Below are 18,073 nucleotides of genomic sequence, written 5' to 3'. Positions count from 1 at the left end.
GGAAAGGAGTCAATCATGCTTATATGATGAACCTCTAAAAGCTAAAAACTCTGGACACAAAGCTCAGATGAGCTTCCCTGGTTGGCCGTGCTCCTTATATATTGTCATACATCAGTACTGGGAGAGCAACCTCTTTCTGACCCCAGGAGAAGAACAAAAGAATCTCTGCATGTGGCACTTCTCCTGGCCTCTGTCCTGTGTGCTTTTCCTTTGGTTGATTTTAACCTGTATCCTTTCCCTATAATCAACCCTAATCCTGACAATAATGGCTTTCAGTGAGTTCTTTGAGTCCTTCTGCTAATTATTGAAGCTGAGGGTTCAAACTTGGTGTCAGAAGTGAGGGTGGTCTTGGAGAAGATGCCCTCTAACTTTATGGATGGCCTAAACACCTTGCAGTAGGAAAAAGTCTGCAAGTATCACTTTCTTTGCTTTCTTATAGAATACAGTTTATGTTCTAAGACATTGCATACTTTTAAAATAATACATTTATTATATTCCTTTACCCAATGTTTATCTATAATAGGTTCATGAACTCATTCAGTAAATACCTGTTGAATTTAACTGAGAGTAATTAAGGAAGTAATTAAGGAAGTTAGGAAAGAATCCGTTTAAATTGTTTCTGGTGTACATTTTACCAAATGTTTTTTTATTAAGAGAAAATACTTTATGCTATATCATTAATACTTAGTTCAGTTCAGTTCAGTCACTCAGTCGTGTCCAATTCCTTGCGACCCCATGGACTGCAGCACGCCAGTCCTCCCTATCCATTGCCAACTCCTGGAATCTACCTAAATCTACCTCAATGTCCATTGAGCCAGTGACGCCATCAAACCATCTCATCCTTTGTCATCCCCTTCTTCTCCTGCCTTCAATCTTTCCCAGCACCAGGGTTTTCTCAAATGAGTCAGCTCTTCGCATCAGGTGGCCAAAGTATTCGAGTTTCAGCTTCAACATCAGTCCTATCAATGAACACCCAGGACTGATCTCCTTTAGGATGGGCTGGTTGGATCTCCTTACAGTCCAAGGGACTCTCAAGAGTCTCCTCCAACATCACAGTTCAAAAGCATCAATTCTTTGGCGCTCAGCTTTCTTTATAGTCCAACTCTCACATCCATACATGACTACTGGAAAAACTATAGCCTTGACTAGACAGACCTTTGTTGGCAAAGTAACGTCTCTGCTTTTTAATATCCTGTCTAGGTTGGTCATAACTTTTCTTCGAAGGAGTAAGCGTCTTTTAATTTCATGGCTACAGTCACCATCTGCAGTGATTTTGGAACCCAAAAAGATAAAGTCTGCCACTGTTTCCACTATTTCCCCATCTATTTGAATAATTGTATAATTTTGGGCAAATCACATGATTTCTTTGAGTTCGATCATTTCTAAAATTGAAGATAATACCTTTCCCATACATACTAATTAAAGATTGAGGATTAATGAAAGAGGAAGGATAGAATAAGAGATGTTACTAAAAATTTCTAGTCTACTATCTGGCACATAGTTTGTATTCCATAAATATTAACTGATATAATGATAATATTCCAAGAATTTTATATGATTCATGCTTTATAAATTTCATTGACTAAAAATTGTTAAGTAGCTAACATTTCTGAATTCAATTTTCCTTTTTTTAAGACACTAATTTCACCTTTGTGCAAATTTGAGGTGAAGGGATTGTAACAATATTAGTCAAATGTTCACTAGAAACTAGTTACCAATCCCATACAAATCATTGCACTTCATGAATATGGTTTATGAAATATGATAGAATTAAACTACCTTGTACCTTTTATCATTGAAAATCTTGTATTTAAATCGATTCCAATGTTTTCATACATTGGCGGTGAATAACAATTTCTAGCTGTCTTTTGATTGCTACATAATCAAAACTATATTTATTTTTGTGAAGTTCTGTCATTGCCACTAGCATGGACTTGTGATGATTAATGCTGTTTTCTAAAGCTTTTGTTTCCATTTTGATTTGCATCAGTTAAGGCACATTCCTGAAATACTTATCAACACAATTCATGACTAAAAAATTAATCATTGTTGTAGAAAGTTTTCACATTCTCGATCAAATCAAGAATGTTTTCAAGTCAGTCATTTTTAAAGTATGATTCTGTTGTGTGTGTGAATAGGGTAGTGTGTGTGTGTGTGTGTGTGTGTGTGTAGCCAAATCTGCTACACAACCTGTAAAATACAAGGGTGATTTTACCAATAACGTGGGCGGTTTCATGGCCTTAGGAACGAGGTGTTGTTTTTTTTTAAGTAATAAGTCATGAAAAAGCAATCTTTCATCAAGTATTCAAAACAGGCTGTCAACTTCCATTCAGAGTTGCAAAGTGCAAGGAGGAAACTTTCTTTCTGAACTGTGACATTTCCAGAAGGAAATAAAGAGAAGCAGAGTCATTGTCCCCAGTTGTTTGTACTTCTCTCCTTTCCTTAACCTCTCTCTCCTTCCACTCTTCAGCATAATAGCTTTTATATCCTTGAGGATTTGGTGAGTCACTTTGGATCTTAGTTACAAAAGTATGTGGGCAAAATCCCCTGGAGGCAGAGACCTTTTCAAGGCTAGGAAAGCTCAGGAAACTGTTTCTATGGACACAGGACGCATAGCCAAGGGCCTGAATCTGGCAGAGAACAGTTACCGGAGCCAGAAGAGAAAAGCAAGTAGGTGCGGTTTGGGGAGGCGGAGGCGTTGCAAGTTTGAAAGCTAAAATTTGTATGGAGATGGAAAGCGAAATAAGAAACGCATGCTTTTAAGTCTTAGGCCCTTTTCCTCCGCAGCGGATAACAGAACTTTCTCCGTCCCGCCCCTCCCCCAGGATCTGGCTGGGGAGGGACTGGGCGCGAGGCGTCCCTATCACGCTGGGCGGCGGAGTTGCTCCCAGCACAGCTTCCCCGGTGAGTGTGGGACACAGGTGGGAGGCAGGCCTCAGGGGCTTCTCCCAGCTTCCTTGAAAGGACTTTTGCCTCTTCTATACTTAATTTTAAGGAGTTTCCTCAATCACAACATCTTTGATATTTCGGTTTGCTATTAAAGGACCACAGGCAGAGAGTATTTGCGAAGGGCTCCCTGATTTCCAGGTACCCCTGAGCCTCTTCGCGCGGCCCTCCTGAGATGCAGGCTCCCGGGGAAGGTGAACTGGAGGACCCGCATGAAGTGCGGGCGGGCTCCAGGCATCATAATCGGTGCATTTCAAACTTCCGAAACAGACAGAACGGCTGTGGATGGGGCTGGTTGGAGTTGATCACTCCAGCAATAATTGTGATGCGATTTCAAATTTGCCAATAAGTCCTCCTATCGTAATCTCATTGGTTGCTCACAATGGCACTCCCCAGAGTTTATACACATACTTTTAAAACATCTTTGATATTTTTCGTCAGAAGCTTACCATCCAACCTCAAATTGGTGACAGGCAAATTTTAGTAATGTTTGAAAACCAAGAATCAATTTTCTCCCCTGCTCTCATAACACAAAGGGGACAAGAAATTAAATAGTATGGATCTATGCACAGAGGCCAGGATTAATCTTTAAATCTTCTAATAATGATTTTTAAAGTTAGTTCTCATTATTTGTGGGGTGTGTTGGTTTGCTAAAGCTTCCACAACTGCAATACCACATGTCATGGTCCATGCGCGGGTTGGAAAAGAATTTCCAGACATGAGGCAGAATGAAAGGGAAATAAAGTTTATTACAGTGGGAGATGCTGTTAGAACAGTGGGGCAGCTCAAGGGAGACCCAGCATTGAATAGGGGTCCTTAGTCTACTTTCTACCCAGGGTACAAGGAGTGGGATAGGGATCTTGCAGGTCATTTGCTTATTGGATGAGGAAAGTATACTGGGTGGGGGGGAAGAATAAGCAAATACCTCCTCCCAATGGTGTAGGTGGGGAGACAGGTTATACTGTTCCATTAATAGTTACAACATGGGGGAGGGAAGGACGATAAGGGTCTGGTTTTTCCTGCATTCCAAGACCCTCCTTGGTTATCTGCACCTTTGTCCTTGGGTCACCACACCACAGACAGTATGACTTAAACAACAGTAATTTATTCCTCACAATTCTGGAGACTAGAAGTTCCAGATCAAGGTGTCTGCAGGATTGGTTTCTTCTTAAGCTTCTGTCCTTGGCTTGCGGATGGACCCCTTTTCCCTGTGTCTCACCTGATCCGCCCTTTGTGCATATTGTCTGTGTCCTAATCTCTTCCTGTATGCCGCCAGGCACAGTGAATCAAGGCCCACTCTAATGACCTCATTTAAAGTATTTTAACTTAATTACTTTTTAAAAAATAAAGGCCCTCCCTCCAAAAACAGCCACACTCTGAGATACTTGGGATTAGGATTTCAACAGGCAGATTTGAAGGTGACATAATTCAGCCTGTAATATGAGTCAACATTTTAGACTAAAAAAAAAAAAAGAATTCTCTTGTGTCTGTACTTGGAATGTGAGGTAAAGAAATTTAGCCAGTTATCTCAAATGGAGCAAAACATGATCACTTAACAACAAGTGCTTTCTAGGTGCTCAGTACAGTGTTTAGTGGGGCTTCCCAGGTATTGCTAGTGGTAAAGAACCTGTCTGCCAATGCAAAAAACTTAAGAGGCGTGGGTTCAATCCTTAGGTCAGGAATAGCCCCTGGAGGAGGGCATGGCAACCCATTCCAGTATTATTGCCTGGAGAGTCCCATGGACAGAGGAGCCTGGCAGCTACAAACCATGGGGTCACAAAGAGCTAGACACGACTGAAGCAACTTAGCACAGTTGTTTAGTGGTCTGTGTCAGGTTCAGGTATAAGAGGTCTTTCCTGCAAGGAGTGAACATATTACCTGATGAAGCCAGATAAAAGAGTAAATGTTAATTTGAGCCTCCATTTTCTGGATAGTTGCTCAGTCCAGCTCTTTAGTTTGTGAGTTTAAAGCCACTTTCAGTTTTCTTTAGTTTTTCCTTTAATTGGAGATGTTTGCCACTTGCTGAAGAAGACTTCTTAGCAGAGCCTATAATATTGGCAGCATTGGGCTTTTTGTTTGTTTGATTTTTGACTTTTTTTCCAGTTCAAAAGTACTGTTAAAATGAATTAATGCTTTTTAAAGAGTAACTTTTTAGTTTGATATTGTTATTTTTAGTAATGACTCAGTCTCTGATTGCTTATAATGTTGGCCTTACAACCTTGAAATTGTTTGTTGATGTAGCCAAGTCTTTGCAGTGAAGCCAGCGGATGATTTACTTTGAGAGTGACTGGGAATTTTATTCTGCCCTAGTTGGCAAGTTCTCTACTTCATTAGGTCCTTTTTCAAAAACCTGTCATTACTGAGCCAGTAATCAAGAACATAAATCTCAGTTTCCTTTGAAAATAATTTTACCAAGTCTAGATTTGGCAAGAACCAAATCTTATAATTCACTCAACTTCATATTTCATCCCCAGTAAATCATCTTGAATTAATATCATCCATCACAGATAAACTGGGATTGCTCCCCATAAAATGCTTTATTCAGCGACATCTCCAAACTAAATGATAATTTTCAGATCCCAGTTAGGTGTAAAATCCTTTTCTGGTGCTGAGATTCAAAGCAGGTAAATCAGTTCTTGCTTTAAATGAGATTTAACACAGTGAGGAAAGGATTTGTCAAATGGTAAGTCTCTGTACTACAATGTGCCAAGTTCTAACATGAAGGACAAAATACAATAACACATAATAAAATGTAACTGTCAGTGGGACAAAGAATGAGAGAATGTCAAGGAGAGTCTTGGAAAAGAGCTTGCCTTTACATTGCTGTGCTGTGTGCTCATTTGTGTCTGATTCTTTGTGATTTCATGGACTGTAGCCTGCCAGGCTCCTCTGCCCATGGAATTCTCCAGGCAAGAATACTGGAGCAGGTTGCCATTTCCTACTCCAAGGGATATTCCCAACCCACGGGTTGAATCCATGTCTCTTGTGTCTTCTGCATTGGCAAGTGGATTCTTTACCACTGTGCCACCTGGCAAGCCCACCTTTATATTAGGAGTTGAGAAAGGATAGCCTTTTGACTAGAAGACATTAGGAAAGAACATCCCAATGAAATGAAAAGCAGGAATGAGACTTCTCTAGTGGTTCAGAGGCTAAGACTTTGAGCTCCCGGTGCAAGGGGCCTGGGTTCAATCCCTAGTCAGGGAACAATGATCCCACATGTCTAGTTTTCATGTTGCAATGAAGACTGAAGATCCTGTATGCTACCCCTAAGACCCGGCACAGGCAAACAAATAAATATTTTAGAAAGAAAGAAAAAAAAAGCAGGAGTGAAGGACATGCTTGGAAAGGTGCAGGATGTGTCCCAGAAAACAAATGGTAAAGCATGGCAGGAGAAGATGGGTTATGGGGGAGGTTAACTGGAAAGTGGAGTGAGCCAGATCCTGGATTGTTTTCTTGAGCTGTCCTGTATGTCATCTGCAGAGCTTGTGTGTTACTCTGCAGATATTGGGGAGCAAACTAAGGTTTGAGGGCTGGAGCTAGACCCGATCAGTGTCAGTGTCCTTTTTAATTAGGCCAGCTCTGATGGCATTTTGAAGTACCAATTGTTGAGGGATGAGGAGGAAAGTTAGGGTCTGGCAAATTAGGGAGATTAGAGTACAGTAACTGAGAGAAGGGAAAATGAACATCTTAAGGTCTTAAGGAAGACAATAGCATTGAAAGTAAAAGCCAGGATCATCACTCACCTAGAGTCAGACATCCTGGAATGTGAAGTCAAGTGGGCCTTAGAAAGCATCACTATGAACAAAGCTAGTGGAGGTGATGGAATTCCAGTTGAGCCATTTCAAATCCTGAAAGATGATGCTGTGAAAGTGCTGCACTCAATATGCCAGCAAATTTGGAAAACTCAGCAGTGGCCGCAGGACTGGAAAAAGTCAGTTTTCATTCCAAACCCAAAGAAAGGCAATGCCAAAGAATGCTCAAACTATCGCACAATTGCACTCATCTCACAAGCTAACAAAGTAATGCTCAAAATTCTCCAAGCCAGGCTTCAGCAATACATGAAATGTGAACTTCCAGATGTTCAAGCTGGTTTTAGAAAAGGCAGAGGAACCAGAGATCAAATTGCCACCATCTGCTGGATCATGGAAAAAGCAAGAGAGTTCCAGAAAAACATCTATTTCTGCCTAATTGACTATGCCAAAGCCTTTGACTATGTGGATCACAATAAACTGTGGAAAATTCTGAAAGAGATGGGAATACCAGACCACCTGAACTGCCTCTTGAGAAACCTGTATGCAGGTCAGGAAACAACAGTTAGAACTGGACATGGAACAACAGACTGGCTCCAAATAGGAAAAGGAGTACGTCAAGGCTGTATATTGTCACCCTGCTTATTTAACTTATATGCAGAGTACATCATGAGAAATGCTGGAATCAAGATTGCTGGGAGAAATATCAATAACCTCAGATAAGCAGATGACACCACCCTTATGGCAGAAAGTGAAGAAGAACTACAGAGCCTCTTGATGAAAGTGAAAAAGCAGAGTGAAAAAGCTGGCTTAAAGCTCAACATTCAGAAAACTAAGATCATGGCATCTGGTCCCATCACTTCATGGCAAATAGGTGGGGAAACAGTGGAAACAGTGGCTCACTTTATTTTGGGGGGCTCCAAAATCACTGCAGATGGTGATTGCCACCATGAAATTAAAAGACACTTACTTCTTAGAAGGAAAGTTATGACCAACCTAGACAGCATATTAAAAAGCAGAGACATTACTTTGTCAACAAATGTCCGTCTAGTCAAGGCTATCGTTTTTCCAGTAGTCATGTATGGATGTGAGAGTTGGACTATAAAGAAAGCTGAGCACTGAAGAATTGATGCTTTTGAACTGTGGTGTTGGAGAAGACTCTTGAGAGTCCCTTGGACTGCAAGGAGATCCAACCAGTCCGTCCTAAAGGAGATCAGTCCTGGGTGTTCATTGGTAGGACTGATGTTGAAGCTGAAACTTGAATACTTCGGCCACCTGATGCGAAGAGCTGACTCATTTGAAAAGACCTTGATGTTGGGAAAGATTGGGGGCAGGAGGAAAAGGGGACAACAGTGGATGAGATGGTTGGATGGCATCACCGACTCAATGGACATGGGTTTGGGTGGACTCTGGGAGTTGGTGATGGACAGGGAGGCTTGGCGTGCTGCGGTTCATGGAGTCACAAAGAGTTGGACATGACTGAGTGACTGAAATGAACTGAACAGAAAGGGCTTGTCAGTTGGGGTCAATGTAGCCTCACTGTACATGGAATTATGTGAAAGACTATTGTCCATTTTAACCCCAAGATTCTATGGGTTAGATTTCTGTGACCACATAAGAACTCTCCATTCCAGAAAGGAGCATTTCCCAGCAACTGTAAGTGTATATAAGATTGCTTCAGGTGTATCTATGCATATTTAAGAAATAAGATAATCTCCTTCACCCCTAGTTAATATATCATTGAAAGGCAGATGATCAGATCTATTTACTTGAATACAAACTAATTTTGTCTTTTGGTGAGTCTCCAAATGACAACCCACTCCAGTACTCTTGCCTGGAAAATCCCATGGACAGATTAGCCTGGTAGGCTACAGTCCTTGGGGTTGCAAAGAGTGGAACATGGCTGAGCGACTTCACTTTCACTTTCTAGTGTGGCAACATCATAATGCTTATTAAAGTAGCATCAAACTGTCTCCCTAAACACTGACTATATATTCAAGACCGACATTAACACCTTATGAGACAATGAGTTTTTAGTTTTTGTTGACTGAACTCAGAAAAAGAATTGAATAAAAAATTGAGAAGTAAAACTATGAGAAAATTAGAGAAGAAAAGGAAAAAAGATAATAGATGACATGGTACAGAAGATATTAAATTTCTGAGTTAAACTAGAATATACTGAATTACTGGATTAAATAGAAGATACTGACTTGCTGAATAAATTCTCTTTGTTTCCCAAGTTCCAAGCATTTAGTTTGGGTATAATTGAAGAAATATCTTGTGAAGTAGGCCATCAGACATATGGAGACCATTGGTGATTGCATGGTGACAGGTATGCAGAAAAAAACAAAATGATATGCATACGTGGAACATGCATTTTCCAGAATTTACAGGTAATCTCATACATTTTATCCCTAACCAGTAAGTGTATCATTACTTATATTTACTTCTTTCATTTATCAAACACTTTATGTGTCACTTGCATTCACTCAGTTAAACCTCATAACAGCCCAAATGAAGTCGGTTTTTCTATTATTCCGTTTTTATGAATGGGACAATACAGAGAGGGTAGGCAACTAGCCCATAGTCACAGCTGGTAAGTAGCAGAGCCAAGGTTTCAAACCCCAGCAGCCCAATTTTAGATTTCATGTTCTTAACCAGTATACTATGTTGCCTTTCTAAGTTTGAAGATGGGAGAGAAAGCAGTGTTTTCTAATGTTATGGCTTTATCTAGGAGAACCTCAACAGGACTCTGTGAAAGATTTATACATACTCATAAATGTAAATGCAGACTAAAAGCAAGCATCAGTTCAGTTCAGTTACTCAGTCATGTACGACTCTTTGAGACCCCATGGACCACAAGTACATCAGGCCTCCCTGTCCAGCACCAACTCCCAGAGTCCACCCAAACCCATGTCCATTGAGTCAGTGATGCCATCCAACCGTCTTATCCTCTGCCGTCCCCTTCTTCTCCTGCCCCCAATCTTTCCCAGCATCAAGGTCTTCTCAAATGAGTCAGCTCTTTGCATCAGGTGGCCAAAGTATTGGAGTTTCAGTTTCAACATCAGTCCCTCCAATGAACACCCAGGACTGATCTCCTTTAGGATGGACTGGTTGGATCTCCTTGCAGTCCAAGGGACTCTCAAGAGTCTTCTCCAACATCACAGTTCAAAAGCATCAATTCTTTGGTGCTCAGATTTCTTTATAGTCCAACTCTCATGTCCATTTATGATTACTGGAAAAACCATAGCCTTGACTAGACAGACATTTGTTGACAAAGTAATGTCTCTGCTTTTTAATATGCTGTCTAGGTTGGTCATAACTTTTCTTCCAAGAAGTAAGTGTCTTGTAATTTCATGGCAGCAATCACCATCAGCAGTGATTCTGGAGCCACCAAAAATAAAGTCTGCCACTGTTTCCACTGTTTCCCCATCTATTTACCATGAAGTGATGGGACCAGATGTCATGATCTTCGTTTTCTGAATGTTGAATTTTAAGCCAACTTTTTCACTCTCCTCTCTCACTTTCATCAAGAGGCTCTGTAGTTCTTCTTCACTTTCTGCCATAAGGATGGTGTCATCTGCTTATCTGAGGTTATTGATATTTCTCCCGGCAATCTTGATTCCAGCTTGTACTTCCTCCAGTCCAGCATTTCTCATTATGTACTCTGCATATAAGTTAAATAAGCAGGGTGAGAATATACAGCCTTGACGTACTCCTTTTCCTATTTGGAGCCAGTCTGTTGTTCCATGTCCAGTTCTAACTGTTGCTTCCTGACCTGCATACAGGTTTCTCAAGAGGCAGTTCAGGTGGTCTGGTATTCCCATTTCTTTTAGAATTTTCCACAGTTTATTGTGATCCACACAGTCAAAGGTGTTGGCATAATCAATAGAGCAGAAATAGATGTTTTTCTGGAACTCTCTTGCTTTTTCCATGATCCAGCAGATGGTGGCAATTTGATCTCTGGTTGTTCTGCGTTTCATTTACCATTCTCCATTTCCTCAACGGCTGGTGGTTATTCATTTATTCAGGTTGTTAGGTATTCGGGATGCCAGGATGAGTTAGATCTGCCTCTGGCCTTCAGTAAACAGTATAGAGTGGGGATAAAGTATATCAAATGCTTTAAGAGAGCGTGATTACAGAACTAGGACAGCTGTATACAGAGACTATTGTGTGAATGTAGACATTGGGCATCTAAATCACAGTTTATCACGAATTCCTCCCAGCAGAGGTATTATTTCTATTGGATCTTGAGGGATGCATTGGACTTAGAAATACAGAGAATGGATAACAGCATTGTAGGCAGAGGAAATAGCAAAGACAAAGCAACTAGTGAAGGAAAATACAACACATTCAAGGGCTGCAAGTTGTTCATCAGGACTGGGATATCAAAGATACATGAAGAGAAGGCCGGTGAGGTTCAAGACTTAGTCAGAGGCCAAACCTTGAGCCTCTTAGGATAAATCAAGGAGTGTGACCTTTGTTCTGAAATCTATAGGGAAGGGTTGGAGTGTAATCAGGGAGGCATGTGATTGTATTTTTCTTGAAAAAATAATTCAGGCAAAAATAAGAATAAAATGGATGGGATGAAACAAATATTCAAAGATATTTTGAAACTGTTGCATTAACCCGGACAAGTTATGGAATCTTACACTGAGACAAATAGCAATGTGAATGGATAAGAGGAAAAAAACTGAAAAGATATGTAGGATGTAGAATATACAAGAGAAAGTGATTATTATATATTTAGAGAAAGGGTAGGAAGGAGTTTTCCCGGAGTGTGTTAGTGTTAGCCACTCAGTCGTGTCTGACTCTTTGTGATCCCATGGACTGTAGCCCACCAGGCTTCTCTGTCCATGAAATTCTCCGGGCAAGAATACTGGAGTGGGTTGCCATTCCCTTCTTCAGAGGATCGTCCCATCCCCTTGGGATTGAACCCAAGTTTTCTGCACTGGCAGAAATGCAGGCAGATTCTTTACTGTCTGAGGCACAGGGAAGCCCTAATTAATGGTAAATACCTCTATTCTTAAGCTCAAATTATTCCCTAGTTTGGTTCCCATCTCTTAGCCAAAATTCCAGTGATGTAAGCTTTTACTTTATCTATAAACCAACACAGAAAATTTGCCATTATCCTTTTTTAAAATTTTAATTTCTAGTGAGAGATACCTATCTTCTACTCTGTTGTACTCAAAATAGGAAAACATTTTAGAGTAATGGGAGCCATTTACCTAGCAGAGAATTTGGGAAACAATCAGGAGAGAAGACAAAATGAATATGACAGAGCTTCTGATATTTATTTTCCATTTGTCTCTTAGTAAGAAAATCCTGATTTTCACCTGACTGTATCACAGAGATAAAGGGACTGCAAGTCCCAGCCGCCTTTTTAGCTGGGTGCAGCTGTTTTACTATGGCTATTCCTAAAGAGTGGTGACCAAATTCTGGTTTGGCAAACAGCTGCATTAGAAGGGCTTTAAAAAATATATTCCTGGCCTTTGCCTCTGTAAATCCTAACTTAGTGGGTCTGAAGAGGTAACTGGGAATTTGTACTTCTTGAAACCTTTTGAGTTCATTCTGCTAAGGATTGAAAACCATTACAACTCCTAAGTTTATGGGCTGGATGCCTAAGATATAATCTATGTGATAATAAAAGTTGGAAGAGATTTTTGCCTGAGGGAGCAGAAGGGCGGATTTACTTTTAGTCCTCCATTTGGGCCACCTGTTGGAAACCTGGACTGAGTGAGGTATATAGGTTGGGACTGAGAGGAGAGATTTTGTTTGGAAATAGATGGTGGTAGATGAAGCCCTGAGTTTGGGAGGTCATCCTGAAAGAATATATGGAGTAGTGGGAAAATGGCTGAACATTTAAGAACACTAGTATTTAGGAAGTAGTGTGAGAAAGAAGATATTGAAGATATTGGCAAGGAATGTTTAGAGAAGGTAAGATGATAGGACTGTTGTTATAGAAACCAAGAGAAGGGAGACCTGTAGAAAGCAGTGGTTAACATTAGCAAAAGTTTTAAAAACTCAAATAAGATAAATACGAGCGAAAAAGTATCCACCTATTTATAAAACGGTGACCCTGGTAACTTATGGGAGCAGATGTAGAGGAATAGGTTAAGAAGTCGTCAAATGATGACTGACTGAGAAGGAAAAGGGATGTAAAAAATTAGAAAACCTCAGTATAAACAATTATCTTAAGAATTTGGCAATCAAGGGAAGATGAGAGAGAAAGTGATGGCTAGTACGGAGAATAGAGAAATTTTTTCCTTTTTTTAAAATAGAAGAGCCCTGAGCATGCTAAGGAAAAGGAATTGGTGAAGAAAAACAATAAAAGATAAAGGGACGAGGAAATAAAAAATGGAAATAATTCTTTTAGGAGGCTAGAGATAGTAGAGTGTAGGGTATATGGGAGGAATTAGCTTTGGATGGGAGAGGCAACACTTCTATTAAAATTAAAATACAAATGAGATGGCAATGGATGGATGCCAATGAGACTTTGGTATGAGAAGTGAAAGTTAAAGAAGTTCTTACCTGATGGTCTCTATTCTTTTTGGTGAAATATGAGAGACTGTTTGCCTTGCCTAGGAAGATGGCTGTCACAAGAAAAATGTCTGGCAAGAGACAACTCACTTAGATAACTTACTGTGATAGAATACCTCACACGTGAGGTTTCATGTAATGGAATTAGCAGCTAGAAGCCAAATGAAATGTTTATCATTAAATGAAATTGTATGCTGATAGAAATAGAATAATGAAGTAGAATTTATGCCCATAGAAGTATAAATATGAAACTGAAGTATGAAGCCAGGATGCTGGTTTAAAATAGACATTAAAATTAAAGGTTAAATCAAGAAAGGACAGATGGTCAAACTGAGGGACATTTAATATAATCTGGATGCTCTTGATTAAAAGGTTAGTTTTTACTTCATGTAAAAGCAGCTGGGATGCATCATCATATTGCACCTGGTGGTCCTTTGCTCTCAGCATATACTTGAAGAGACACAACTAGGTTCTTGATGCCCCCAGAATGATGATGAAAGCAAGCAAGCTAGTCTGTGGTATTACCTCCCGTGCACTCTCCCCCAGCGCCCTTCATCCACTGGTAACCACTGGCATGTTGCCAAAGGGCTGTGAAAACATTTACAAGCTAAAAAAGGGAATTTTGCCTCGAAAATATGAAAATAAGACTGCAAAACTGAAACTAATAACATTCTGTCAGCTTCATTGTCAAACTTCATATTCTTCACTTCAAAAAACTCATAAGCACAGTGATTTGCCAGAAATCATACCATAGCTGAATAATTTGCTCATAGCAAAATAATGTTAAATCAAAAACATAAAAATTTCCTTCAAATTACAGCTTTCTATGTGTGTTTATAAAAAAATAGAACCATGTGGCATAGCTTAAAATGTCTGATGTGATGTTGAAGATGAGGGACTGTAAAAGTAAAAGGCATAAAACATTTTACCCTTTAAAAGCCCTACTTTCTGTCCCCCCCCCCCACCCCTTAAGCAGCAAGTCTCCATTCCCTCATAGAATTTACATCTTCCTCAAACTGGGAAATGCATTCCTTTGGTTCTTCTAGTTATTTACCTCTGTGTATTTTATTTAGAAACAGAAATCTTTGTCCCCACTAAAATAAATTTTGGTGAGAATTATAGTATCCTTCCCCATATTTGAAGTCATATTATGTTTAAGAGGGGCTTTCCTGATAACTCAGCTGGTAAAGAATCCGCCTGCAATGCAGGAGACCTGGGTTCGATCCCTGGATTGGGAAGATCGCCTGGAGAAGGGAAAGGCTACCCACTCCAGTATTCTGGCCTGGAGAATTCCATGGACTGTATAGTCTACAGGGTCGCAAAGAGTCGGACACGACTGAGTGATTTTCACTTCACTCTATGTTTAAGAGAAACACAGAAGCTAAAATTCGTGGAGGTGTTTTTAGGATATATAAGCGGGGTGGTTTCTAAATCTGAGAAGACAGTATACAGTGTCCAGATAATCTCTCATTTCTCCCCTACTCTCCTGTAGAAGACCCAGAGAATCTCAGGCATTCACAGTGTGCTAAAACCTTTACCCTACATCTCTCCTTCCCAAGCTGCAACACAAGGTTATGTGGTTCATACCAAGGCAGGCTATCTGCATAGCTCACAAAAGTCCTTTGTCACATAGGATTACATACATCATGGGATGGAGGTGGAGTATTTAGATAGAGCACAATGTCAGAGGGCTTGGTGGGATGGTAAGACACCAGCAGAGCGTCGGGAATTCAGCACAATAGATGGTAAAGGAAAGAAAGTAGAAACGACAGCTAAAAGAAACCAAGTACAAAATAATTTGAGCTTTTGGCACAGGGTTCTTAATTCTTGTCTTTTCATGTTTTATTGCCTCTGTGTGATGTTGACTGAATAATATACAATATAGGAGACAATGCATATAAAGTTTTTGAGCTAAAAAAAACTTAGTGTAGACGTTGACGTTCACTAGAAATATTGATGAATTCAATACTTTCTGTGAAGTTTTACAGACATTTAAATAAATGTCACTGGAGCCCATTCAATTCAGTGAACAAAAATATGTTGAATGCATGAGTGTCTACTCAAATTTTTAAAATAAATAAATAAAGTAGAGGGAGTTTGGGGTTGGTATTCCTGATGCTTGCCTCCACTCTGCCCCTAGATATTTGTACTGCATTGTAAGGTACTTTGTGGCTTTTAATTTTCTCATCTGAAAATGGAAATAAATTAGACCAGGTTCTAGTGGCTAATATTCAAGTCCCTAAAACTAATGTGGACCATCTGAGCCCAGATGAGATTTGTTGCAAATTAATTAACTGGAAATATGAACTATTATGGCAGCAGATCCTTCCCAGCTTGGCTGCTGCTCCTTCTGTGTGACTGATTGCCTGCTAAGTGCTGTATTAACAGTCTTGGATCATTGACCAATTTAATCTGAATGTAATTAATTCTATAAATGTGAGCTCTTCTTATTTACTGTCATTAAAATTAAATCATGACAAAAAGAAGATATATATCAAACTGCATGCCCTTGCTTCAGGTATGAGTCACATCTAGCTCTCATACAGTAATCTTGAACTTTCTTCAACTCAGCTTTAATCATGCTTTTAAAAATTCCTGGGGCCCACATGCTTCTGGGAATTCTCATCATATGAGTTTCTGTCTAAACCATTTGAGTACTTCTACAATTGTGTGATTTGTTCCATGATCTAGAAAAGAACTGTATTCTTTCCTTTACCTAAAACAGTTTTGGAAATGTGTGTCTCTTAATTTGGGCCTAAATAATTAATTATATGTTTAATTTTGTTTTGGAGATTTATTCCTCCCCCCCTTTCCTTTTAAATAGGAATTTACTGACTGACAATGGCAGAAAGAGTCTTAGAGAAGTTGGATATTCTTGATGAGCAAGCAAAGACCCTCTTGGCCACAAGAGCAAAGGTTTGTAAAATAAGAGCTAAAATTCACTAAATTTTAATCATTAAAAGGTTATCATTTCAAATGTGAATGGGCTACAGACTAATTTTTTAAAAGGTAATATTGTGTAATACTATAAAGAATTGATTAAATATACGAGATAACTTCCAGCCAGCTGTAATGTTTGGTTATGATGCATCTAACCTGTTTTTGTTTTTTTTTCTTTAATCCTAAGCAGTTAAATAGTAAATATGACTACTCCTGGGACTTCCCAGGTGGTTTAGTGACTAAGACTCTATGCTCCCAATGCAGACACATGGGTTCAACCCCTGATCAAGGAACTAGATCCCGCATGCTACAGCTAAGTTTTCACATGCCACAACTAAAGACCCCACATACCACGACTAAGACCCAGTGCAGATAAATAAATAAAAAATTTTTAATGTGACTACTGTAGTTTCTACTTATATGTTAGACGTAAAAACTTGTTTAGTTGGTTCATTAAAAGGAAGAAAATGTTTGATACAGCTACCAAGTTAGAAATAAAGTTCTTAAAAAATAAACTGAAAAGTGTTTGTTGTGTAACTGCTAAGTCATGTCCGACTCTTTTGGAACCCTATGGACTGTAGCCTGCCAGGCTCCTCTGTCTATGGGATTTCCCAGGCAAGAATACTGGAGTAGGTGGCCATTTCCTTCTCCAGGGGATCTTCCCTATCCAAGGATTCAATGTCTCCTGCACTGCAGGGGTATTCTTTACCACTGAGCCAACAGGGAAGACCCCAAAGAGTGAGACTCTAATAAAATTAAATGTAAGATATTAATAAATAATACAGTTCTGAAACACCAGAGTTTTTACATGTGAGCAATTTAATTTGATTACAAAAAGACTTGTAAGATAATATAACAATGTGGATAAATGAAGTATATATAAAGAGCAATGGAGTTTGCGAAATCAAGGAGGACACCACAGAGAGAAACTCTTAAGTGAATAAACATATTTGCAAACCTGAAAATGAAAGCATTAATGTTTGAATAATAATTTGTTTTTTTAATATTTCATAATTATCTCCTTTCATTCAGAAAATAAAGTAGAGGAATATGGAAAAATGGAATACATTTGTTCTGTATAGCTATCAAAATTTTGAAATACCAAACCAAGTGTAACTTAACTAAAGCAAACCTGTTAGACTTTGACACCCCAAAGTTTATTGCTTTTTAATTTTTTATTTTAAATGAATTGTAATTTACTTTAAAAGTATAATCAGAGATAAATCTATTAAATTTGTCACAAAATTTCTTTATACCTAAAAGGTTAAGTTATAATTAGTAATAATAGTCTTACTTTTCCAGGAGCCTCCTTTGCACAAAGCATTTCCATGTATTTTCTCATTTTGTGTAACTATGCTTAATTCATGTGACTGACAGAAAATTCTCTTGAAGTTCTTTTAAAAGTATATAAAGTCATTTAAAAAATATTTTCTTAGTTTTCAAATTATATTTTTGGAAACAAGCAATATATATAGATATATATAAAGAAAATTGTACATAAGGAAAATGATATAAAGAAATATTAATAGTTTTTGGCCTCTTTCCTCTAATCCTTTCCTCTGAGGCAGACTCCTTTTAGCAGTTAAGGTTTATCCATCTACATCTTTTGTAGTCTTACAAAGATATACAAATATGAATGTATGACTGTATACATACATTTATCTTTACTTACAAATATCTATAATATAAATACACAGGTACATATTTACATACACATATATTTGTGAAGATAGATTATCTCTCTTTATTGACAAAAAAATTAAATACAATATATAAATCAGTTTGGTAATTGCTTCTTTATTTTTTAAAATCTTTTATTTTGAAATAATCGTAGACTCAAGTCCATGGATGGAGGAGCCTGGTGGGCTGCAGTCCGTGGGGTCACAAAGAGTCGGACA

The 18,073-nt window shown here is 38.8% G+C and overlaps 1 protein-coding gene and 1 long non-coding RNA gene across 3 annotated transcripts in view; both read left to right on the top strand.

Annotated features, from left to right (window-relative positions):
- Positions 1-18,073, top strand: part of LOC132659276 (uncharacterized) — a 652,410-nt gene that overhangs the window by 578,053 nt on the left and 56,284 nt on the right. The gene's annotated exons all lie outside the window — the stretch shown is intronic.
- Positions 2,550-18,073, top strand: part of C1H1orf141 (chromosome 1 C1orf141 homolog) — a 55,692-nt gene continuing 40,168 nt past the window's right edge. Inside the window, exons 1-2 of one of the 2 annotated variants that reach the window (XM_012171585.5) lie at positions 2,550-2,670; positions 16,060-16,151. In XM_012171585.5, coding sequence (XP_012026975.1) covers positions 16,077-16,151 — 75 coding nt within the window. In that variant the 5' untranslated portion in view covers positions 2,550-2,670; positions 16,060-16,076. Of the gene's footprint in view, positions 2,905-16,059; positions 16,152-18,073 lie in introns of both variants that reach the window. The other variant, XM_012171450.5, reaches the window with a different exon arrangement.

This window comes from Ovis aries, chromosome 1 (assembly GCF_016772045.2).
Source record: "Ovis aries strain OAR_USU_Benz2616 breed Rambouillet chromosome 1, ARS-UI_Ramb_v3.0, whole genome shotgun sequence".
In the NCBI taxonomy this organism is placed as follows: domain Eukaryota; kingdom Metazoa; phylum Chordata; class Mammalia; order Artiodactyla; family Bovidae; genus Ovis; species Ovis aries.
The sequence above is the reverse complement of the archived record's forward strand: the minus strand, read 5'-3'. Positions and strand labels throughout refer to the sequence as shown.